At 44.1% G+C, this 26,309-nt stretch overlaps 1 protein-coding gene across 1 annotated transcript in view; it reads right to left on the bottom strand.

The window, feature by feature from the left end:
* mrps9 (mitochondrial ribosomal protein S9) overlaps nucleotides 1–26,309 on the bottom strand; it is a 157,044-nt gene that overhangs the window by 108,166 nt on the left and 22,569 nt on the right. The window contains exons 3-4 of the mRNA XM_072476650.1: nucleotides 551–613; nucleotides 423–453 (exon numbers count right to left, since the gene is read on the bottom strand). Of these exons, the coding sequence (XP_072332751.1) occupies nucleotides 423–453; nucleotides 551–613 (94 nt within the window). The remainder of the gene's footprint in view (nucleotides 1–422; nucleotides 454–550; nucleotides 614–26,309) is intronic.

The raw sequence follows: 26,309 nt of genomic DNA, 5'->3' as shown, positions 1-26,309 counted from the left end.
TTCATTACCTTCATAATAAAAAGGGAAATATATTTTACTGTATGGTCACAGTTCAAAAATGTTACTTCAGGTGTTGTCATATGCGTACATTAAAGTAAAAGTCATTTGGGAGTCATGTTCATGTTGGAGTCTGAAGTTTGCTAAAACCAAGTGGTGTGATGCTCCCTTCAGGTAGATTTCTCACATCAGTTTGTACAGAATTACAAAATAAATTTTGTGTAAAAGATTGTAGGTAAGCAGACAACACAGAAGAATATAGTAATGAACAGATGGTAATTGCGCAATCTAAAATGAATAACTGACTTTAGGATATATGTTACATGTTTATGGTAATCTACATTCAGATGTTGCAAAGAATGACTGACACCCCTCTCTCTCTCTCTCTCTTCGCACCACTGTTTAGAAAAAGAAAAAAGACTTGCCCTTCTGCTTTGGGAAGACCTCCAAAGGGTGCTGCAATTAATCAGACACATTAGAATTAGCAAATGTAAGTAAGTAGATAATCAATGAATCAAAGTAGATTCTTGGAGACGCAAAACATTTTCATCACCTTCATGAGTGGCCTAGCCTTCTTGTCAAACAAACCAGATGGGAAAAGGTACTGGATAGCTCTCTGGAAAAAAAAGAAAAATAAAGTAATGCCCACAGATTATAAAGAAAATCTTTGTGCAAGTACATTCGTATCAGTTTTGCATAAACAGATGGCAATAGTTGTTTTTTTTAAGCACTGTTCACCTCAAGTTAGAGATTCACATGGAAGTAAATCTTAAAATGTGCTTTTTAAAAATCCCAACAATATATGAGGATGTTTACACACCAAAAATAATTAATTTTGAAACCAGGCCACTGGGGCTAGGCACCACAGGGACTTTTGACACTATATCCCAAAATGTCTCACCTTTCAGGAGAGGAACAGTTAGGAGATGAGGATGAGAGCAAATATTGCTTATAATCACACAAACAATGGGAGTCGGCCACCAATTATTAAAACCACAGAGAATTTGCAGCAGATTGACTAGGATGTGGCAAGAAACTAGACGGAGGAAAGACTGGAAGCATTGGGATTATTTCCAATGAAGGAGAGAAAATTAAGTGGAGATTTAACAGAAGTTTTTAAAATGAATGAGCATTTTGATCATGTGGATGGAAGAAGCATGATTTCCTCTGGAAATCTGTAACAACAGATCAGCAATTTTTTTAGTCAAGAGAACGGATACAAACAGAGTTCTTTGAGCTTGGAATGTTTTTCCACAGGCAGAGACCATAAGGGAAATCCAGATAAACATTTGAAGGGTGATGGTGTGCTATGAGGTGAGAACAGGGCAGTGGGATTAGTTTTGAATTGCTCGCGGAAAGTTAATGGGCCAAATAACCACCTTCTGTGCACCATACATCCAAATTTACAACAATGTACACACACACAGCTACAAATGAAATGGAAAAATATAGTATATGTGTATAATAATTTATACAAGGTGACTTTAGAAACAAAATGTGGCAGAATTGGCACAATGCATCCTGTTTCGATTGATTAAAGTGATACTATTTTCTGTTTCATTTGCAACTATGCTTAATATTGGCACAATTTAAACTGTTTCTGTTGACTACTTTCTAGAAGAGAACTGTGAAGATGCAAATATCAAAAGAGATTGAATAGGCTGGAGTTCATTTTGGAGAAAAACGGTTCAATAGAGCAGATAGAAAGAAGCCATTCAACCCATCGTGTCTGTGCCAGCCGAAATTTTTTTAAAAACAAGCGTTCATTCTAATCCCATTTTCCACCATCTGATCCAGGTTACAGCACTTCAGGTGCAGATCCAGATACCTTCTCAAATGAGTCCTGGGTTTCTACCTCCACCATCAAACCAGGCAGGGAATTCCAGGTACCTATTCACCCGAAATATGTGCCCCCTGGTAATTGACCCCTCAACTAGGGGAACAGGTTTTTCTGGTTATCTAGACCCCTTATAATCTTGTACATCTCAATTACTTCACCCTTCAACTGCCTCTGTTTGAATGAAAATAACTCGAGCCAATGCAATATTTGCTCCTAGCTACAATTTTCAAGCCCTGGCAACATTCTTGTTAATCTTCTCTGCTCTCTCCAGAGCAATTATGTCCTTCCTGTAATGTGGTGACCAGAATGGTACAAAAAATTCCAGTTGTGGCCTAAACACCATTTTATATAGTTCCAGCATTACATCCATGCTTTTGTATTCAATACCTCTTCCAATGAAGGAAAGCTTGCTTCACCATCTTATACAGCCACCTTCAGAGACCTGTGGATATGGTCTCTCACTTCCATTATCCCTCTTAATATCCTCCTGTCTATTCTTTGCCCTCCTCAAATGCAGTAGCTCACACTTCTCAGAATTGAATAGGGACAGCACGGTAGCATAGTGGTTAGCACAATTGCTTCACAGCTCCAGGGTCCCAGGTTCGATTCCCGGCTTGGGTCACTGTCTGTGCGGAGTCGGCACTTTCTTCCCGCGTCTGCGTGGGTTTCTTCCGGGTGCTCCGGTTTCCTCCCACAGGGGCTGTTTAGCACAGGGCTAAATCGCTGGCTTTGAAAGCAGATCAAGGCAGGCCAGCAGCACGGTTCAATTCCCGTAACAGCCTCCCCAAACAGGCGCCGGAATGTGGCGACTAGGGGCTTTTCACAGTAACTTCATTGAAGCCTACTTGTGACAATAAGCGATTTTCATTTCATTACAGTCCAAAGATGTGCAGGTTAGGTGGATTGGCCATGCTAAATTGCCCTTAGGTGTCCAGAATTGCCCTTAGTGTTGGGTGGGGTTACTGAGTTATGGGATGGTGTGGGGTTGGGTAGGGTGCTCTTTCCAAGAGCGGGTGCAGACTTGATGGGCCGAATGGCCTCCTTCGGCACTGTCAATTCTATGAATTCCATTTGCCACTTATCCGCTCACTCAACCAAATCATTGATACAACTCTGGAGTCAATAGCTATCCTCTTCACTATCAACAGCATAACCAATTTGTGTGTCATCTGCAAATTTCCCATTCATGACTCCCATATTAAAGCGCAAATCATTAATATACACAACGAACAGCAAGGAACCCAACAATTGAGCCCTGTGAATGTCACTGAAAACCACTTTCCATTCTCACAAAAACATCCATCGACCATTACCATTGTTTCCTGCGGCTGAGCCAATTTTGGATCCAACTAGCCACATTCCCATTCATCCCATAGGCTTTCACATTTTTAACCAGTATGCCATGTGGAACCCTGTCAAATGCTTTACTAAAATCCATGTCGACAACATTCACTGCACTACCCTCACAAATCCTCCGCATTACCTCCTCAAAAGATTTGATTAAATTAGTAAGAAGAACACACCTTCTCCGAACAAAACCATGCTGACTATCCCCAATTCATCAGTTTCTTTCTAAGTGACAGTTTATCTTGTCTTTCAGAATTGATTCTGATAATACGTCAACCACTGAAGTCAGACTAATAATTACAGGCATAATTATTTTGGCCTATCCCTCGCACCCTTTTTAAATAATAGTACAACATTTTCAGACCTCCAATCCTCTGGTACCTTGCCTGTATCAAGTGAGGATTGGAAAATGATCCTCAGATCACCCCCCAATTCCTCCCTGGCTTCAGCATGGGATACAATCCATGCAGCCTGGTGACTTATTCATGTTCAAGGATGACAGTCCCTTCAGTACATATTTCATTCTGTTAAGTAGAATGCATTGTCCCTCTCCTCTGTAAAGAAAGAGACAAAGTACCCAATAAGGACTCTGCCCACATCTTCTATATCCATTCATAAGTTACTTTGTACATCTCTGATATGCCCTAGCCTTTCATCAGTTATCCTCTTGTTCTTAATGTACTGACAAAACATTTTGGGGTTTTACTTGTCAATATTTTTCCATACCCTCTCCTTGCTTTCCTAATTTCCTTTTTGACTTCACCCCTGTACTTTCTATGCTCATCTAGGCTTTCTTCAGCATCAAGTTTTTTGTGACTGTAATGAGCTTTTTTTTCTCTGATTTATCTTACCTTGTATGCTTCTGGATGACCGGGCTCTCTAGATTTTGCAGCATCACCCATTTTCTTTTTTGGGGACATGTCCCAGTAAAATATCGCTTCTGGGTGCTTCCAAACTGGTTTTCTTTCAAGTAGTTTTATCTAATGCACATTCGCTAGATCACTTCTCAGCTTCCTCAAATTTGTCTTCTTCCAATTTAAAACTTCTATTCCCATTCTTTGTCCTTTTCCTTACTGGTGCTAAATCTAACTGTATTCTGGGCACTATCTCCAAAATAGTCACCCACTGCTTCTTCATCCACTTGCCCTGCTTCATTTCCCCAAACTAAATCTAAAATTACAACCCATCTCATTGAGCTTGTTACATACTGGCTAAAAAAGCTCTCTTGAATGGAAAGGATTTTGTGCCCTCTGGGCTTTTCACATTGTTCATATCAATTTCTGAGTTCAACCCATATGGCCTCTTTTGAGGATTCGTTCGGGTCATCCCTCCTCACAAGTGTAATGGATTCCTTACCCAATAATGCTACAACCCCACATTTTTTATCCCCCGGTCTATCCTTCCTGAACACGCTATATGCATGGATGTGGAGCTACATTTACACCCTCTTCATAGAATTTACAGTGCAGAAAGAGGCCATTCGGCCCATCGAGTCTGCACCGGCCCTTGGAAAGAGCACCCTATCCAAGCCCACAACTCCACCCTATCCCCGTAACCCCAACTAACCTTTTTTGGCCACTAAGGGCAATTTAGCATAGTCAATCCACCTAAACCTGCACATCTTTGGACTGTGGGAGGAAACCGGAAACCCACAGAGACATGGGGAGAATGTACACACTTCGCACAGACAGTGACCCAAGCCAGGAATCGATCCTGGGAGCCTGGAGCTAAGAAACAAATGTGCTAACCACTGTGCTACCATGCTGCCCACTTGAGCCAAGCAATGACATAATGTTGTCATGTGTCTATCAGTGCCCTCTGCTCATCCATTTTATTCACTGTACTTCTTGCACTCACACACACAAATCCATTTTTCTACCTATATTGTTAGTGCTGATATGGACCACAATCCCTGGCTGTGCAACCTCACCTCCAGAATACTGTGTAGCCATTATGATATCCATTACCTTAGCAGCAGGAAGCCAACATTCCATCCTGGAATCATATCTGCGACCACAGAAGGCCGGTCTGTTCCACAAACTAACAAATCCCTTATCACAATGGTTCTCCCCTCCACCCTCCTGTACAGCTGAGCCACCCGTGGCGTCACGAACGTGGCTTTGACTGTACTCCTCGAAGGAAGCTTAAATCAGCAGTTTGGATGCTTTGAAGGGTCAACTAAATAGGAATGAAAGGCAAAAATGGATATATCGATAGGGGTGGGATACAGTACAATGGGACAAGGCTCGTGGGGATCAAAACACCAGCATGATCCATTCTGTGCTGTAAATCCCATGTAAAGTCATTTTATGCTAAATGCAAATAGTCTTTATACCATCGATACCTAAATTGTCCACAATTGAAATTAGACCAACTAACCTACACAGATACCCGCTTTACTATTTCTTTCCTAGTTGAATACAGGAGTTATCTTTGTTCCCTTCAGTCCTACAAAACAATTGGCAAATTGCGATCAGAGGTCGTAGTCCCTCCTTTCTTTTTTCAATAAGCTACTGACATGTCTCATATGAGAAATTTGTAGGTGTCATCCCTGCCTTACTCACATTGTTTGATGGCTGTCAAAGGATTTCTTAATTCAATTCATATTGATTCTGTCTTAAGTGAACTCCCTCAGACATTCCTATACTCCAGTGTGGTGCATCTTGCATCTAGTTCACTGGCATCATTTATTAGATCATTTATACACCCGCCCCCCTCCCTCCCACCTCTTCCCCTCTCCCCCCCCCCCCCCCCCCCCCCCCAATCTTTGTTGCCATCACTGCTAAGTTTCTTTCCTAGTTTTACTCCCCTGATATTTTCTCTCTACTGGTTTCAGTTAACCTTCCAACTTCTGGTCTAACCAATTTATTCATGTAGAAATCTGTTCCACAATGTATACTTTCCCATTCCACACAAATCTAGTTTAAATCGGTTCCCATAGCTCTATTTAACCTCCATGAAAGGATGCTGGCATTGTTTTAATTCTAATGACGACCTTTCATTGTTCAGAACATGCTCCAATACCACAAGAATGTGACCCTTTCCCTACACCAACTCAACAACTACATCAATGTTTATAATTGACTTCTTATTAAAGGAGTACATCCAAACATCAATCCAGCAATTGCTCTTTTTCCAGATCTGATCAATCGTGTTTAATTCGTTAAACTTCCTGTGCAAGTCTTTATTTCTGTCATCATCCTCTCCATTATTTCTATGGCCTCAAATGATCGAGCACTGTGGTGACTATATTCTGGCAGTACCATCAAGAAATCCTTCATTCGCTCTGCTGGGTGTGGCTAATTGTTTCTCAAGCACTTCCCGTGTAAGTCTTTATCTCTGTCATCATCCTCTCCATTATTTCTATGGCCTCAAATGATCTAGCATTGTGCTGACTATACTCTGGCAGTACCATTGAGAAATCCTTCATTCGCTCTGCTGGGTGTGGCTAATTGTTTCTCATGCACAACAATCCGGTCCTCCAGGGTTAATTTTTCAATACTAGCAAGAACCAAACTGCATCATTCACTTTACACAATTATAGAAAATAAATCCTGTTCTGCTGCATTTCAAGTTTGAACTCCTTATTCTTCTGCCCTTTCACACTCCACCAGCTCTTACAGCATAAATACTTCAGTAAATTCTCTTGTGCACAGAGATTATTCTACCGTAACTTCCAGTATATGCCAGGAAGATTAAAATCCCACAATTACAACTAAACTCTTAACAAGTGCCCCACAGCAGAATAACCACCTCTATTCAGGAGTGGCCTTTCCATATTCTCACTATTAACTGTGTCTTTTTTCTATCTCTCATATACAACTGAAGATATTCAATTGCCAATCCGGTCTCTTAGCAACATATAAACCTTCCCTGGCAAATTGTGCCACTGCAACCTCTTATTTTCCTTTTCTCTTCTTCCTGAAGCACATATATATTTGTGCAGATTTGTTCCTCACTAATCCTCCTTTTTCTGAGGTTTCAGTGAATTTATTACCTATTATATTTTCTAATTGAATTCCTTCCCAATGGTTTTGCTTATCCCTAGCAGTGAATGCAATTTGGTTTAGCTGGAGGCTCTCTCATCCTGTAGTAGTCGTCATCATCTTATGATATGGTAGGACATGCGCTCTGCCTGAAGGTAGGTCCTTGGCTCAATGTCAGCTGATGTTTCATTCTGAGCCTTTGGCAGTTTTTTTTGTCAGGTGTAGTTTGCCATCGCCTTCCACTCTCAGGGGCAGGGCGAGAATGCAGGTCCCAAGAAGCTGGAATAGGAATCAAACCCACAGTTTGGTGTTATTCTGAACCACACGCTAACCATCAGCTAATTGAGCTAACCAGCTCCAGTGGGCAGTTGTTGATCCAGCATTGACCTGTCAAATTGCTCACTCTCAAACCATTAACAGCAGAGCTGCCAACCTTTCCCAACAGAAATCAGTATTCCAGATACCAAAAATCAGTATTTTGGCAGTAAAATCCAGATTTTCATTTCAAAGGAAAAATGCCCACCAATCTGAAGTATAGCTTTACACCTTTATTGCGCAAATCTAAAACACAAATGGAAAATGCAAATCCAATACTTCATACATGTACATCCTCATGAGCGGTTGTTTTCAAATTAAATTTCAAACATTCAGTAAGTCTAAGAATGAAAAATATGAACAAAACATTTGCTTTTTACATGAAGTTCAAAATTGTCCTCAATGCTTAATTAACTTAATTGAATTCTGGGCAGCACAATGGTTAGCACTGCTGACTCACGACGCCAAGGTCCCAGGTTCGATCCTGGCCTGGGTCACTGTCCATGTGGAGTTTGCACATTCTCCCCCGTGTTTGCGTGGGTCTCACCCCCACAACTCAAAGATGTGCAGGGTAGATGGATTGACCACGCTAAATTGCCCCTTAATTGGAAAAATTGAATTGGGTACTCTAAAAAACAGTTGAATTCTTACAAGAACCTGTATATAGACAAAAGAAATCCAGAGCATTTCTTTCTTTCAAAAACAGATTTAATGTTCAAATTAGGTTTATGACAGTGTTATGGGCCAGGGTTTAGAGGACCCCAAAGTGTATCATTGCGTTCTCCTGACCCACGACTTTTACTAGATTGTGGTATGGGGAGCACACGGCCCACTCTACAGGTGTGGTGCAGCACAAATTTAAAAGTAATTTTTAAAGCAAAACAATGATTATTCTATGAACTCAGTTAACCTTTTTAAAACATAGTGAACATCTTATCAACCATCAATTCAAATAGACCCCCAAAGAATACAACACTTTAAGTAATCCTTAAACTTTCCTTTTAACATCCATAAGACAAAAATCCTTTTTACAGAAGCACATCAGGTTTAAATTCTCTACTGAGAGCAGTTATCACTCTAAATTCACCAAATGATCTAGAGATAGTCTTTAGATGGTAGAGAGATTAAAATTCCACCTTCTTTGGCTGGCTGTAGCTCCAACACCAAAACAAAACTAAAAAGCACAGACACATCCAAGCTTTTGCTCAAAGCGAAACTAAAAAGCAGAGCCAGAGCTCAGCTCCACCCACACTCTGACATCACTGCAGCTACTTGAGCAGACAAACATTTCTTAAAGTGACATTCCCATGACACCTCCCCCCAAGAAAATAAAATAAACCATCAACTTCAAGATGGTCACATTTTTCACCTTTTCACTTTCCTTTAAGAAATGCAATCAGTAAAAGTACTTTTTCGTTTAAAAAAAGCAACACCCGCAAATAGGCGTAATAACGTAGTCCATTTCAGTTCTTCTGCCTGTAACTTGTCACATTCTTGACAAAGCATCGGCTATCACATTTTCTCATCCTGCCACATGTATTATTTTTAAATGAAATAGCTGTAACAATAAACTCCATTGAAACAGTCTGATATTGTTATTCCGGAATTGCGCCAAAAACGTCAGTGGATTATGATCAGTATAGATAATTGTGTCAGACGGATTGCTGGTCACATAAATTTGAAAATGTTGCAAAGCCAGCACCAAGCTCAAAGTCTCCTTCTCAATCGTGGAATACTTCTTCTGGTGAGAATTACATTTTTTTGAAAAATAACTAATAGGCTGCTCTAGCCCTTCGTCATCATCTTGCAGAATCACCGCACCTACGTCCACATCACTCGCATCAACAGCCACTTTGAATGGTTTTACGTAATTTGGGATGGCTAACACAGCAGCAGTGGTTAAAACAACTTTCAGGCCGTCAAATGCCTGCTGACACTCCGCTGTCCACTGGAATTTGTTACGCTTCTTCAGCAAGTCCATTTGTGGAGCGACCACACTGCTAAAATTCGGTACAAATTTCCGGTAAAATCCACTCATACCCAGAAATCGCATTATTTCCCGTCGTGTCGAGGGTATCGGAAACTCCCCAATAACTTTTGTTTTTACATCCCGTCGGACCATTCAACCCTGTCCGATTGTATGGCCAAGGAAAGTGACCTGGGCTTTTCCAAATTCACTTTTGGCTAGGTTTATCACCAAACCCGCCTCCTGAAGTCGATCAAACAACTCCATCAAATGCTTCAAATGTTCTGTCCATGTCTGGCTAAAAATTACAAGATCGTCGATGTATACCGCACAATTGGGTAATCCTGAAACAACTTTGTTAGTTAACCGTTGAAATGTGGCTGGGGCGTTTTTCATGCCAAATGGCATAACTTTGAATTGGTATATACCATCTGGAGACACAAAAGCTGAAATCTCCTTCGCCCTGTCGGATAAAGGTACATGCCAGTAACCCTTAAGTAAATCCAATTTGGAAATAAAAGCGGATTGTCCCACCTTTTCAATACAATCCTCCAAGCCTGGGATAGGATAAGAGTCCGTTCTGGTAACTGCATTAACCTTTCTGTAGTCCACACACAAACGTTGGGTACCATCCGGTTTGGGTACCATCACGATGGACGAGCTCCATTGGCAGCAACCCACTTCAATTATGCCATTTTTAAGCATACTTTCAATTTCTTTGTTAACCTGTGCCAATTTTAAAGGGTTAAGTCCATATGGATGTTATTTGATAGGAACAGCATTTCCTACATCTACATCATGTATAGCCATTTTAGTACTCCCCAACTTATCTCCACAAACTTGTCCCATGTGATATCAATAACTCTTTCAGGTCAGTCAATTTTTCCTCTGGAAGGTAACTCAACAATTTATCCCAATTTTGAAGAACATCCTCGTTTTCCAATTTAATTTGAGGTATGTCAAATTCACAGTCATCTGGATTTGCTTCGTCACTTTGAGCTAGAATCATTACAACCTCCTCTTTTTTCTCTCCTTCCCTTTTAAAGTACTTATTAAGCATATTCACATGACACACTCGGTGAGTTTTCCTTCTATCTGGCGTTATTACCACATAATTCACATCACTAAATTTCCTTTCAACCTGATAAGGTCCACAAAACTTGCTATTAAAGGTTCACCTACCACTGGTAACAAGACTAAACAGGCAAAACTACGAACTTTGGATTTCTTGTCCGCTACCCGTTTCATCACATGTTGTGCAACTTTTAAATGTTGTCTAGCCAATTCCCCTGCTCTATTTAATCGTTCCCTAAAATTTGAAACGTAATCCAATAATATAAGTTCTGATTTCTCACTCACCAATTTTTCCTTAATAAATTTAAGTGGTCCTCTTACCGCATGACCCAAAATTAGTTCAAAAGGACTGAATTTGGTTGACTCATTAGGTGCATCCCTAATTGCAAACAGTCCGAATGGAATGCCTTTATCTCAATCCTCTGGATAATCGTGATAATAAGCCCTCAACATAGTCATTAATGACTGATGCCACCTTTCTAACGCTCCCTGCGATTCTGGATGGTATGCAGTTGATTTAAATGGTTTTATTCCTAAGCTATCCATGACTTCTTTGAATAACCTTTGTGGTAAAATTTGATCCTTGATCCGATTGTATTTCTGTGGGTAGTCCATATCTAGTAAAGAATTTAAGTAACACCTCCAGAATCTTTTTAGCTGTAATATTGTGTACTCAAATGGCCTCTGGAAACCTAGTAGACATATTCATTACAGTCAAAAGATATTGATTCCCACTTTTCGTTTTAGGAAGCTGTCCTACGCAATCAATTAAGACCTTTGTAAAAAGGTTCCTCAAATGCTGGAATGCTGCAGGTTTTATCACTGCTTGAGGTTTCCCTATCACATGACATGTGTGACATGATCGACAAAACTTAACTGTATGTAGTCCAGGCCAATAATTTTTTTTTTTGTATTTTAGCTTGAGTTTTCCGTACTCCCAAATGACCTCCCACTGTACCCCATGTGCAAATCGCAACACCTCCTTTCTATACACTATCGGCAATACTACTTGATGAACTTCTGCCCACTTTTCATCAGCCTGCATATGTAAAGGTCTCCATTTTCTCATCAAGACATCACTTTTACGGTAATAACACTCTGATGTACACTCAGATTCTTCAGCGTATGCTTTCTGATACATCCGTTCTATTTCTACATCTTTCTGTTGTAACTCCGCTAATTTTCCTGAACTAAAAATATCCACCTCATCCTCCACCTGTACTTGTACTTTTTCAACCATCCGATCAAAAATTGTTTCTGATAATTGCACTTGTACTTCATCTTCACTCTTTGATTTCTCCTCGTCTTAATCTGTGACTTTGCGACCTTGTTACTACACAATCCGGAAAAATCCCAGGATATTCATCCTTCAACACTTCAGTTGTCTGATTTTCCACTGGCTTATCAACCACAGTAGGCATCACTCCCACCTGCGATCCAGCTATATCATTACCCAAGGTAAACTGTATTCCTGGACAAGATAGTTTCTCTATTATTCCTACTACCACTTCACCACTCTTCAGTGGACTTTCCAACCTTATCTTATATAATGGAACACTGCTCCTCTCACCCAGAATACCACATATTACCACCTTTTCTGGCAATATTCTTCCCAAACTACATAACTCCTCATCTCTTACCATCAAAGATTGACAAGCTCCCATATCTCTTAAAATTGTGACTTCTTTACCTGCTCCGCCTGATACACGAGTAAACTTTACCCACACAAGTAAATTCATTAGAGATCTGGCACCTTCTTATCAATCACCTCTTGATCAGGCTGTACCATCCTTTGCACCTCCTTCGCTTCACTTGGGCTTTCCTCTACCACTTTAACAAACCCCACGGTCTTATCCTGTTTTACCATATCAGCCTTCCCAGTGCTTTTCTTCAACCACCACTGTGACTTTACATGGCCTATTCAAATTACATCAATTCAAATACACCCCCCAAAGAATACAACATTCTAAATAATCCTTAAACTTTCCTTTTAACATCCAGAAGACAAAAATCCTTTTTACAGAAGCACAGCAGGTTTAAATTCTCTATTGAGAGCAGTTATCACTCGGAATTCACCAAATGATGTAGAGATAGTCTTTAGATGGTAGAGAGATTAAAATTACACCTTCTTTGGCTGGCTGTAGCTCCAACACTAAAACAAAACTAAAAAACACAGACACACCCAAACTTTTCTTCAAAGCGAAACTAAAAAGCAGAGCCGGAGCTCAGCTCCACCCACACTCTGGCATCACTGCAGCAACTGGAGCAGACAAATATTCCTTAAAAGTAGCATTCCCATGACAATAGTAACGGTAAAGGAACAGTAAAGAATGGCCACAAAAAGTAGAAAGCATAAGGTATGGTTAAATAGATGCATGATGATTCAAGTTTACTTTTTCAGCATTTTTGTTTCATGCTCACAGCAAAAAGTGCAGTTTCCACAAGTAAAACAAGAATTTCTGAACTGAATCCTGCTGAAACGTAATAATGTGCAATGTATTATCAGCTACACTCCATCAGTATACAAAGAGGGAAGTAGAGTTAAAATTTCATACCAATAGCCTTTCAACAATTCTGAAATGTTAACTCTGCCTCTCTCCCCATTGATGCTGCCTGACCTGCGTATTTCCAGCACTTCTTTTTCTTTAAATACACAGCAGTGCTCTACAAAGATCAATGATAAAGCTAGTGTTGAGTCTACTAATTGTAGTCTACTCTCCCCAGACAATTTTTGTATTCCAATAAAATCCAGGTACCTCTATGCCTCAGAGACCGCACGAAGGTCAGGACCATCACGCGGTCTCGCATGGGGCATCGAGGTGCATATCGGTTTCCTTGGCAGACACGCATGTGCTGTGTGCGGGGTGGAGAGGATAGGGGGCAGGGCCTCTGCATGGGACCCTGTCGCCAAGGAAACCAAATAACGTGTTTCGGGAGGCGGCTTGCAAATCAGCTGTCTCCTTTTGCGTATTTCAATGAGAAAAAGCGTATTTCCATATTCAAAAGGATTCCCCGTTCAGGCAGGCAGCACGGTTGCACAGTGGTTAGCACTGTTGCTTCACATCGCTAGGGACCGCAGTTCAATTCTCGGCTTGGGTCACTGTCTGGAATCTGCACGTTCTCCCTGTGTCTGCAGGAGTTTCCTCTGGGTACTCCGGTTTCCTCCCACAAGTTCCGAAAGACTGCTTGTTAGGTGAATTGGACATTCTGAATTCTCCCTCAGTGTATCCGAACAGGTGCCGGAGTGTGGCGACTAGGAGATTTTCACAATAACTTAACTGGAGTGTTAATGTAAGCCTACTTGTGACACTAAAAAAGATTATTGTAAAATAGTTGATTATTTTTGAAACAATGGCAAGTAACACCCGAATCAAGGACTGTGTTGATTCATGTGCAGATGTATTTTTTGCTTTTGCAAAACTTTCCATCTTATAATGAACTCAAATTAGTAATTCTAGCCCAAACTGGGATCAGGAATAAACAGTAACATACTTGCTATAAACCAATATTAAAAGGGGTAACTTACCTGCTGCAAAATTTGCTGTGTATTTCAACATGTAACTTAATACTTTGGTTAATTTCTTGAATTAATCTTTGGGACGTCAATATTGTTGGCAAGGCCGGTATATATTGTCCATCCCCAAATGCCCTCGAGAAGATAGTGGTGAACCGATCCTTGAGCCACTTCAGTACATGTGGCGCAGGTTCTCCCACAGTACCGTTAGGGCTGGAGTTCCAGAATTTGGACCCAGCAAAGGATACATTTTCAAAACGAGATGGTGTGGAACTTGGAAAAGATGTTGCAGGTGATGGAAGCTTTCATGTGTTTGCTGGCCTCGTTTATATAGCTGGTAGTAATTGCAGGTTTGGAAGGGGTTGTCAAAAGAGCCTTGGTGAGTTGCTGCAGTGCCTATTGTAGATGGTACACACTCCGATCATCGCCCGCCAGTTTCGGAGCAAGTGAATATTTAAAGTGCCGTGTGAGATGCCGAGCAAGCAGGCTTCTTTGTTCGATGATGTTGAGTTTGAGTGTTGTTGGGATTGCACTCATCCAAGCATACGGAGTGTTCCATGACACTCCTGACTGATGCCATGTAGATGGCAGACAGGCTTTCGGAAGTCAGGCCATGAGCAAAGTACCAAAACAGTCTCAGTCTCTACCTTGTTCCTGTAGCCTCTGTATTTATATGGCTGGTCTAGTTCGGTTTTTGTTCAATGGTAAACTTCCCAGGATACTGATGATAGGGGATTCAGCAATGGTAATGCCATTGAATGTCAAGAGGAGATGGTTAAGATCCTCTCTCGTTATCCTGGCACTTATTTGCGAGCAAGTCACTTGCCCAGCCTGAACGTTATCCAGGTCTTACCGTGTACGGAAACAGATGGCTTCAGTATCCAAGGAATTGTGAACATTGTGCTATCAAGCATCATCTCCACATCTGCTGCTACTTTAGACTGAAGGTGACTGGCGAAGCAGCTGAAGATGGTTGGGCCTGGACACTACTGCAGCAACGTCCTTGGGCCGAGATGAGTGGTCTTTTGTTTTAGAAAATATTTTATTGAAGCATTTGTAATATTTACAGTTTAACAATTTAACATTTCTTAAACTACCGAGCGGACTGACACACGCAACAACATTAAAATGACATACCCTACTACCCCCCACCCGCCCCATCTCCTGATTACCTGTATATTAAGTTCCGTTCTTGTCTTACACTACCATGCCTCCCATTTCCTTCGCCCCTTTTCCCCTCTCTTCACCCCCCCCCCTTACTGCTGACGTTTAATTTTCCTTAAAGAAGTCGATGAACAGCTGCCATCTCCAGGCAAACCCCTGGGTTGAACCTCTCAAGGCGAACATAATTGTTTCCAGACTGAGAAACCCTGCCATGTCGCTAACCCATACGCCCGACTTTGGAGGCTCAGAGTTCCTCCACCCCAGCAAAATCCGCCACCAGGGAGGAGAACGGCAGGACATCAGCCTCCCTCCCCACCCCCGGGCCTCCAGATCTTCCGATACCCCAAATATTGTCATTTCCGGACTCGGAGTCACCCTCCCTTCCAGGACCTCGGACATGACGTCTGCAAATCCCTGCCAGAATCCTCTCAACTTCGGACATGCCCGGAACATATGCACATGATTCGCCGGACTTCCCCTACGGCGTCCGCACCTATCCTCCACATCCTCAAAATGTATACTCACCCAGGCCACAGTCATATGAGCCCTATGAACCACCTTGAACTGGATCAGGCTAAGCCTGGCACATGACGAGGGTGAATTAACCCTCCTCTAGGCCTTTACCCATAATCCGACTTCCAACACCCCTCCCAACTCTTCCTCCCCATCTCCCCGATTGGGACCCCTTCCCACTCCGTCAATTCCTTGTATATCCCCGAGACCCTCCCTCTTCCCACCCCCCCCCCCCCAACTCCCGTTTTTGACAACACCTTATCCTGTAGTTCCCTCCGGGGAGGAGAGGAAAGCTCCGAACAAAGTCCCATACCTGCAGGAACCGAAATCCTTTCCCACCCTGCAACTCAAACTCCTCCTCTAATGCCTCCAGGCTCGGGAAACCTTCCTCAATGAAGAGATCCCCAAATCTCTCAATCCCTGCCCGCTGCCACCTCCTAAAGCCCCCATCTAGCCCCTAGAACAAAACGGTGATTATCACAAATCGGTGACCACACTGACCAATCCCATGTGCTGTCTCCATTGCCCCTATACCCTTAGGGCTGCTGCCACCACCACCGGGCTTGTGGAGTACCGAGACAGCAAGGAACGGCAGGGGTGCTCAGAGCTCGTGCCCTTACAAGATGCCGCCTCTACTCACTCACAAACCAACCCCTCCACCACTATCCACTTCCTGACCATCGATATGTTGGCCGCCAAGTAATAGATAATAAAACTCGGGAGGGCCAAGCCCCTCTCCCTGCGACCCCGTTCCCTGCGACCCCGTTCCTGGAGTGCTTTCTTCACCCTCGGGGTTTTACCAGCCCACACAAAACCCAAGATCATCGCATTCATTTCCCTGAAAAAGGCCTTCAGGACAAAAATCGGGAGACATTGAAAAAAGGGGAGACTCCTCGGGAGGACTGTCATCTTCACAGTCTGCACCCTCCCCGCCAGTGTCAGCGGGAGCATGTCCCACCTGCGGAAATCCCATTTCACCTGATCGACCGCTCTACCCAAATTTAACTTGTGAAGCTGCCCCCAATCCTTAGCCACCTGAATCCCCAGATACCGGAAACTCCTCCCCACCACATTAGAAGGTAACTCCCTCAATTTCCTTACCTACCCTCGTGCCCAAATCGCAAACACCTCGCTCTTTCCCATATTTACCTTGTAGCCTGAAAACCGCCCAAATTCTTCCAGTGCCTCCATAATTCCAGCCATCCCCCCAACGGGTCTGCGATATAAAGGCGTAGAGCGAGACCTTATGCTCCACCTCCACCCCCCCTCCCCTCACTATCCCCCGCCAGACATTCGATGACCTAAGGGCCACTGCCAAGGGTTCTATAGCCAGGGCAAACAGCAGTGGGGAGGGCGGACATCCGAGTCTTGTCCCCCAGCAAAGACTAAATTATTCTGACCGAACCCGGTTGGATCTTACATTCCCCACCGGAGCCTGATATAGCAACCGGACCCAATCCACAAATCCCTGCCCGAACCCAAACCTGCCTAAAATATCCCATAGGTATTTCCACTCCACCCGGTCAAAGGCCTTTTCTGCATCCATTGCAACCTCACGCCACTCCGCTGGCATCACTATAACATTTAAGAGCCGTCTAATGTTGGACATCGGGTGCCTACCCATCACAGATCCCGTCTGATCCTCCCAGATTACCTCCGGGACACAGTCCTCTATACGTCTGGCCAAGATCTTGCCAGAAGTTTACCATCTACGTTCAAAAGGGCAGCACGGTAGCACAAGTGGATAGCACTGTGGCTTCACAGCGCCAGGACCCCAGGTTCGATTCCCCGCTGGGTCACTGTGTGGCGTCTGCACATTCTCCCCGTGTCTGTGTGGGGACCTTAGTGACCAAAAAGGTTAGGAGGGGTTATTAGGTTACTCGGATAGGGTGGAAGTGAGGGCTTAAGTGGGTCGGTGCAGACTCGATGGGCCGAATGGCCTCCTTCTGCACTGTATGTTCTATGTTCTATGTTCTATATAAAAGGGAGATCGGCCTGCATGATCCACAGCTCCCTGGGTCCTTATCCCACTTCAAAAGGAGAGAGATTGATGCTGGTGATAACGTTGGGGGGAGCACTCCCAACTCTTGACTCATTAAAAGCTTTAACCAGGAGCGGCCCCAGTAACCCAGAAAACGTTTTGTAGAACTCCATTGGGTATCCATCAGGTCCTGGGACCTTACCCGATTGCATCGCCCCCAATCCATCTATCACCTCCCAGAGCCCTATTGGTTCCCCCAGGCTTTCCACCAGCTCCTCCTTATAAAGTAGACTTTAGAATTCACGAAACACATCATTTACCGCCCCCGGGTCCACCACCACCTTCCCCCTCATATCCTTTACCTTCCCAATTTCCCTCGCTGCCTCCTGTTGTCTCAGCTGATGTGCTAACATCCTACTAGCTTTCTCCCCATATTCGTACACCGCCCCATTTACCCTCCTCAGCTGCCCCTCTGCCTTACCTGTGGACAGGAGCCCAAATTCCATTTAAAGTCTCTGACCTCCTTCAGGAGCTCCTCATCCGGAGACTTCGCATATCTCCTGTCCACCTGTAAAATTTCTTCTACCAGCCTGTCCAACTCCACCCATTCAGTCTTCTCCCTGTGGGCCCGACTCAAGATGAATTCCACTCTGATAACCGCCTTCAGTGCTTCGCAACCCACTCCTGCCGCAGTCTCACCCGTGTCGTTGCTCTTCATGTACCCCTGGATGGCCTCCCTCACCCGCTCACCGATCTCATCCTCCACTAGCAGCCCTACATCTAACGTCCATTGCGGACGCTGGGTCTTTCCTGTGCTCACTCGTAGATCTATCCAGTCTGGGGCGTGATCCGACACCACGATTGCTGAATATTCAGTGCCTGCCACCCCACCAAACTGTTTTTTTCAGTACGGAAAAGTCTACCCTGGAATACACCTTGTGCACATGGGAGTAAAATGAATACTCCTTGCTCCTTGGCCTCACGAATCTCCACGGATCCACCCCTCCAATGTTCTCCATGAACCCCCGCAGCTCTTTCGCCGTTGCTGATACCTTTCCCGACCTGGAACTCGACCGGTCTAATCTCGGATCTAGAACCGTGTTAAAATCTCCCCCCATAATCAGCCGGTGCGAGTCCAGGTCCGGAATCTTCCCCAGCACCCTCCTGACAAACACAACATCATCCCAGTTTGGCATATATATTCACCAACACCACAGCCATTCCCTCCAGCTTCCCACTAACCATAATAAATCTACCCCCTGGGTCTGCCTCTATGTTTCCCACCTCGAATGCCACCTTCTTGTTAACCAGAATTGCCCCCCCCCTTGTTTTAAAGTCCAATCCCGAATGAAACACCTGCCCAATCCATCCCTTCTTCAATCAAACTTGGTCTCCCAGCTTCAAATGTGTCGCTTGCAACATGATCACGTCCGCCTTCAGCTGCCTCAAAAGTGCGCGAACATACGGGCCCTTTTGACCGGCCCATTCAGCCCACGTACGTTCCAAGTGACCAACCTGGTCAGGGGGCACCCTACCCCCCTCCCCTGTCGATCAGAAATGACCTTTCCTAGGCCAGCCATTGGCCTATGCCCCGCACCTCATCTGGTTCTCCGTCCGGCAGCTACCGTCATCCACTCTCCTCCTCCAACACCTTTAAAGTCCCCTCCTTGTCAGCAGTCTACACACCCCATCCCCCCCACCCCCCTCCCCCTACATTGATGTTCAGCTCGCCCCCCACTTTGCTTCCGTGGAATAGCCCTCCCAGTTGGCCTGGCACCACCCGTTCCTGGCGCCTAGCATCCTACCACCAGCGGTTCCCCTCCCCCCCCAACTCTTAGTATAAGTTCCCAGAGCAATGGCAAAGAGCAAAAAAAACAAACAAACAGTCCCTCACAAGGTCTGAGCACAAAGGTCCACCCCTCCTCCCTTAAAAAAATCTTATCTAGTCAAACACCTTCAAACAGAACCAAACGAAAAAGACCAGAAAAAAGAAAAAGAATTATACATGCAGAATCTCAAACATCTTTATGAACATCACAAATTAAAATAAAAGTTAAAAGTCTAAGGTTTTGAGATGATTGGTCTTTGACAATCACAACCATCTTCCTTTGTGCTAGGTACGACACCAACCAGTGGAAGGTATGCCAGCCCCCAAACTTCCTAAATCCATGTGTGGTCTCAGGAGGAGATCTGTCAGAGGCAAATATTTGAAGGTGGAGGAAATCCAAGGTTTTTTTTTTCATGGTACAGAAGCTCTACATTAATGTTCAATATGATTAATATACCATGTACCTAAGCTACGATGAGGAGGTCCTATGGCGCAGTGGGCTAGCAATCTTGCCACTAAAGTCAGAATCTTTGGGTTTGAGTCCCACTCCAGGACCTGATGGTCCAGATGTGTTCATAATACAGCGGAAAAGGTTGATCATCAACCTACAAATCCTTCCAAAACATGCCGGCATGGTGGCAATGCTGCCTCACACTGCCAGCGATCCAGGTTTGATTCTGGCCTTGGGTGGCTATGTGGAGTTTGCACATTCTCCCAATGTCTGCGTGGATTTCCTCCGGATGCTCCAGTTTCCTCCCACAGTCCATAGATGTGGTCATGCTAAATTGCACCTTAGTGACCAAAGATGTGCTTTTTTGGAGGATCGGTGCAGACTTGTTGGGCCGAATGGCCTCCTTCTGCACTGTAGGATTCTATGGAAACTATGCCAATTGCAGACAGTAAGAGTGGAGAGATTCCTGGTCAGCCATATCATGAAAATAAAGTTGGAGTCTCTACAATCACAATCCGTAGATCCAGGCTACAAATCGCCACATGTGAAAGTGATGTTTCTACAACAACTAACTCAGTGATCTGCAACATGCACCAAAGCTACGACATGTGAACCAGTCCTTTGCATTAAAGTATTTTCGACTAATGGAGCATTTATAATATTTTCCATGCTGATGGTGCATTTACACTGCAAGTTTGGTATTTGCACGAAGCAACTTCAGCTTTGCATTGACTCTACACTTGGGTAGTTTAAACCAGGTGGCAAGTCCAAAACTGACTCCAAAACAAAGACTTAAACTCCATGCTCCAGAAAGTCTCAATTCAGGTTATACAAGAGCTTGCATTCAGGCTTCACTTGAATTGTAACCAGCAGAGTAGGTGCAAAGATAGGTATAGTGAAAATAAAAGTTAATGAGAAACTTAATTTATATATTTCCCAACTTTACAAAATAACCATTATCCTTGCACATTAAAGCCGCAAGTTATCACAAGTAGACTAAAATTTATAAATGCCTCTCCTCATGAACCATGCAGATTTTTTTTGTACCAAAACTCCTTTGGAAATGCTGCCCATATTTAGTGATGACGTTACTATTGCATTCAAATACAATAATGGACAGATTGTACTTCATTGAATAAAAAGTAATTTGATACCAGAAACTCCTTTACAAAGACCCACTTACAAAATTTTGCATTAAGCTTCAGAAATGTGATTTATAAATTAGCTAGCAGAATCCAGGCCAAGTGCCAAGTTGACAGCAACTACATAGGCATCATTTCATCTGTCCTAGTGAGAGAGAATTTCTAAAACAGATTTTAAAAGATTAATTTAGCCACCAAAATCCAGGCCAAGTGCCAGGTTGACAATGCCTAAATAGGCATCATTTCACCTGTTCTAGCAATGGAGAATTGAATGTGACTGTATCATTGACTTGAGAAAAGCAGCAGGTCACGTTGGCCATCTCTATTAATTAGTTATTCTGCCTGGGTAGTGAAAATGCAGCTATTTACTTAATCAATGACTCAACCAAATGTCATTTCTACTGATTCGCTTATAAATTAATAGCAAGACCAGCTAATGTGCAGGTGCTAATTTATTTAAACTGTTCTCAGCAGATTCTAGGAATTCCATAATCAACATCTGGCACTTAATGTTAGTTGTCAATTTCACTTAGACACACTTGTCTTAACAACTTTATTTATTATAAATGAGTAGAAATCATAATATATCATGAATAATTGTATAATGGATGAAATAGGCAAAGTAAATCAATTAGAAAAAAAAAAGCATACCACTATATTTAAAGACAAGTTCAATAGAGTTGTTCTGATTAACATCTCCATATTCTGCTCTCATTTTGAAAATACTTGTTAAAATATCTTCTACTGCAACGTAGAACACCTACTTGCATTGAAGCATCAAATTTGAAAGCAAACTCCTTAATCTATAGCCAAGTAATAAAAATTATAGAGATAACTGTTACTGGTAGAAGTAGGAATTGTATTTGTTCCAAGAAGCTGTCCCATCAGTCACTTCCATGATGACATTTGAGTTGCTGTAATGATTTAGTGTGGTAGCACACTAAAGTTGCGGAAAATGAAGCTGGAGGCCATTGCAGCAGAGTGCATTAAACTTGCAGGTGGGAGCTCTTTTCACACAAAGTACTTCACCAAATGCCCTTTACTTCCCCTTAAAATCTGTTTCTTGCAGTAACAGAAGTATTCTGTAAACCTCAGTCCACAGGGTTCACCTATGGTCAATGTTGACTTGGTAAGAAAATAATGATAAACTGCAGTCCCACCAATTACTTCAAAAATAAAATAACCAATTCTACCGTTGGATGTGTTTGACACGCACAATAACACATTATATCCCAGCACTGATCCATTTTTTGTTAATTTGAAAAGTTAAGTTTAGCTTAGTTCATCAGATATGCTTGCTTTACAACAAAGGAAAACATGCAAGATGAGAAACTACTGTATTTCCCAACTGTCCTCCTGGCATGGGGTGAACTCTGTCCATCAGTGGGCTCAGCTCATTCTACCAGGCAAAAAGAGCTAAATCCACTCAACAATCATCGAAGCACATAGACCACTTGTCACAAGTAGGCTTCAATGAAGTCACTGTGAAAAGCCCCGAGTCGCCACATTCCGGCGCCTGTTCGGCGAGGCCGGTATGGGAATTGAATCCGCGTTCTGCATTACAAGCCATCGGTTTAGCCCACTGTGCTAAACCAGCCCCAATTCATAGAATCATAGAATCCCTGCATCGCAGAGAGAGACTATTCGGCCCATCGAGTCTGCACCGACACCTTGAAACAGCGCCTGACCTAGATCCTATCCTCGTAAACCCATCCAACCTTTGGACAATTTATCATACTCAATCCACCTAACCTGCACATCTTTGGACTGAGGGAGGAAACTGGAGCGCCCGGAAGAAACCCACGCAGACACGGGGAGAAGCTGCAAACGCCACACAGTCACCCAAAGTTGGAATCGAACCCGGGTCCTTGAGCTGTGAGGCAGTAGTGCCATCCACTGTGCCACCGTGCGGAGACAAAAAAAAGATAATACGGATCCAGGGAATCAAACAAAAACAGAAAATGCTGGAAAGTTACAGTACAGCTACTGTGGAGAGAAAAGACAAGTGAACATGCCAGGCATAACTTGATCATAGAAGGACCCAATTTGATGAGCATTTCCAGCATTTTCTACAATCGGCAAGTATAATTCCAGAAAGAACCTTTCTTACAATCACAATCATACATTTCCTGTTTACAGCAAGCATAATTATCAGAATATCTGCAATATCTTTACTGTCCCACTTACAATGGTTTGCTTTTATAATAACATACAGGATGACTTCCTGCCCACTTTAATTCCCCAAGAGAACATACTACATTGATTCACTTAACAATACTGTTAGAAAATTCAGTGATCTGTGCTCCTGTGGAGATTGTGACATCCAAGGGAAATAATACAATGCCGATTGTGGTTTCTGCAAAGTAACAAGAACGACAGAGCGTTTTGATTAGTCCTGCAGGTCAGTTCAAGGGCATGAGCAGGTGAAGAAGGTGGTGACTAGCTCCATACAGCTAAAGTCTACTTTGGGGGCCATTGGTAACTCTGTAGATGAGACTCAGACCCTTGTTTGTTCTGTGCAGCTACTGAGGGAGCTCAGTTAAGGAGAAATTTTGGAAGCTATTGTTAGCTCGGTGTAGCCAAGGGTTGGGGCTCAAGGAATCTTGTGTGACTGAGCGTGTGTTCAGAAGCGGGAGAAGAGGCTCCAGGAGACAGGTGTTGTGGTGAGCAGTCACCGGGGCAGTCAGGGCTCAGAAAACCTGAGGATCAAACCCTGAAAGGGAGCAGTGATTAAGGCAGTCTGAATCGGAGTGATTTTTGGAGGGAATTCAGAGGCTAGAACTTTGAAGTTGAAGACTGGAAAGTCTTCAAAAGGGAGACAGAGCTTTTAGAGATGGTGTAACTCAGTGAATACTAACATCTGGGTTTACTACATCTGCCATTTGATGTGCACTGTAGGGTACTCAACTACATTTTGTCTGTTAATTCATGTGTGCTTCATATTAATTCTGAATGTTAATTCATGTGTGCCCCATGTTAATTCTGAATGTTAGCGATAAGAAATATATTACATGGACTTCCGGGTGCGGCGATGACCAGCTGAGTCGCACGTTTCGGCAGCTCCCGGTGAAACGGACTTTTGGGCTCTTGATAGGAGCCCCAACGGCAATTTTGACGGCTAAAAACACTGTGTGGTAAACCAGAAGGGAATCCCCCCTGGATACGGATGGAAAAAGTGGCCGGATTGCAGTGGATCCTTTAGAACAGCAGCAAGGAAGGCAAGCAAAAACCAAGATGGCGTCGGAAGGTGGCAGTTTAACATGGGGCCCTGAACAACAAGAGTTCTTGAAATGCTGTGTGGAAGAGATCAAAAAGGAAATGAAGAAAGAGCTGTTGGCCCCGATACTACAGGCGATCGAAGGGCGAAAGGAGGAACAAAAGACCCAGGAGCGGGAGCTTCGGGTCGTGAAGGCAAAGGCAGCCGAGAATGAGGACGACATACAGGGCCTGGTGGTGAAGACGGAGACGCAGGAGGCACATCAGAAACGATGTGTGGAAAGGTTGGAGGCACTGGAAAACAAGGCAAGGAGGAGCAACCTGAGGATTCTTGGTCTTCCTGAAGGTGTGGAGGGAGCGGACGTCGGGGCATACGTGAGCACGATGCTGCACTCGTTAATGGGAGCGGAGGCCCCGGCGGGTCCGTTGGAGGTGGAGGGAGCATACCGAGTGATGGCGCGAGGACTGAGAGCAGGAGAAATTCCCAGAGCCATAGTGGTGAGATTCCTCCGTTTTAAGGATAGAGAAATGGTCCTTAGATGGGCGAAGAAAACTCGGAGCAGTAAATGGGAGAACGCGGTGATCCGCGTTTATCAAGACTGGAGTGCGGAGGTGGCGAGAAGGAGGGCGAGCTTTAATCGGGCCAAGGCGGTGCTTCATAAAAAGATAAAATTTGGAATGCTGCAACCGGCAAGACTGTGGGTCACATATCGAGGGAGGCACCACGACTTTGAGACGGCGGATGAAGCGTGGACTTTTATTGTGGAAGAAAAACTGGAATGAGTGGGGTATTAAAAAGAACGTTTGAACAAAGTGGTGGGGCGAATGTGGGGGGCAAAGAGGGAGGTTAAAAAGGGGGGGAAAGAGGAGTTTTATGTACTAATCCTGCGATGTGGTAACTTTTCTCTCTCCCACAGGTGGTGATGGGAGGAGGAGGGGAGGTGGAGGAGATGGGTCTTTGGCCATTGGGGGCGGGGCCAAGGGAGTAGCGCGGGAACCATGATAATCATGGCGGGAATAGAGAAGCAGGAAGGAGGGGGCGTCGCACGGTGTGAGCCGAGGTCACGGGGGAAGCCGAGGTCGGCCAGAGTTTGCTGACTTCTGGGAGCAACATGGGGGGAGTAATTACGCTAGCGGGGGATCTAGCGGGGGGGTGGGAGGGGGGAATTACTGGGTTGCTGCTGCTGGGAGAGGGGGGAGCTGGTATGGGGGAGGATGGGCGGGGGGGCACCGCCTGGGGGAGATACAGCTGCGTGGGAACCGGGTGAGGAGCTGGAAAAAGGTGATGGCTAATCGACAAGGGGGGGGGGGGGGGTAGGAAGCCCCCCAACTCGGCTGATCACGTGGAACGTGAGAGGGCTGAACGGGCCGATAAAGAGGGCACGGGTACTCGCACACCTTAAGAAACTTAAGGCAGATGTGGTTATGTTACAGGAAACGCACCTGAAACTGATAGACCAGGTTAGGCTACGCAAAGGATGGGTGGGGCAGGTGTTCCATTCGGGGCTAGATGCGAAAAACAGGGGGGTGGCTATATTAGTGGGGAAGCGGGTAATGTTCGAGGCAAAGACTATAGTGGCGGATAACGGGGGCAGGTACGTGATGGTGAGTGGCAAACTACAGGGGGAGACGGTGGTTTGGGTAAACGTATATGCCCCGAACTGGGATGATGCCAATTTTATGAGGCGGATGCTAGGACGCATTCCGGACCTAGAGATGGGAAAGCTGATAATGGGGGGAGATTTTAATACGGTGTTGGAACCAGGGCTGGATAGGTCGAAGTCCAGGACTGGAAGGAGGCCGGCAGCAGCCAAGGTACTTAAAGATTTTATGGAGCAGATGGGAGGTGTAGACCCGTGGAGATTTAGCAGACCTAGGAGTAAGGAGTTCTCGTTTTTCTCCTATGTCCATAAAGTCTACTCGCGAATAGACTTTTTTGTGCTGGGTAGGGCATTGATCCCGAAGGTGAGGGGAA

This window comes from Scyliorhinus torazame, chromosome 15 (genome assembly GCF_047496885.1).
Source record: "Scyliorhinus torazame isolate Kashiwa2021f chromosome 15, sScyTor2.1, whole genome shotgun sequence".
Classification (NCBI taxonomy): Eukaryota; Metazoa; Chordata; class Chondrichthyes; order Carcharhiniformes; family Scyliorhinidae; genus Scyliorhinus; species Scyliorhinus torazame.
This window is presented reverse-complemented; position numbering and strand designations above follow the sequence as displayed.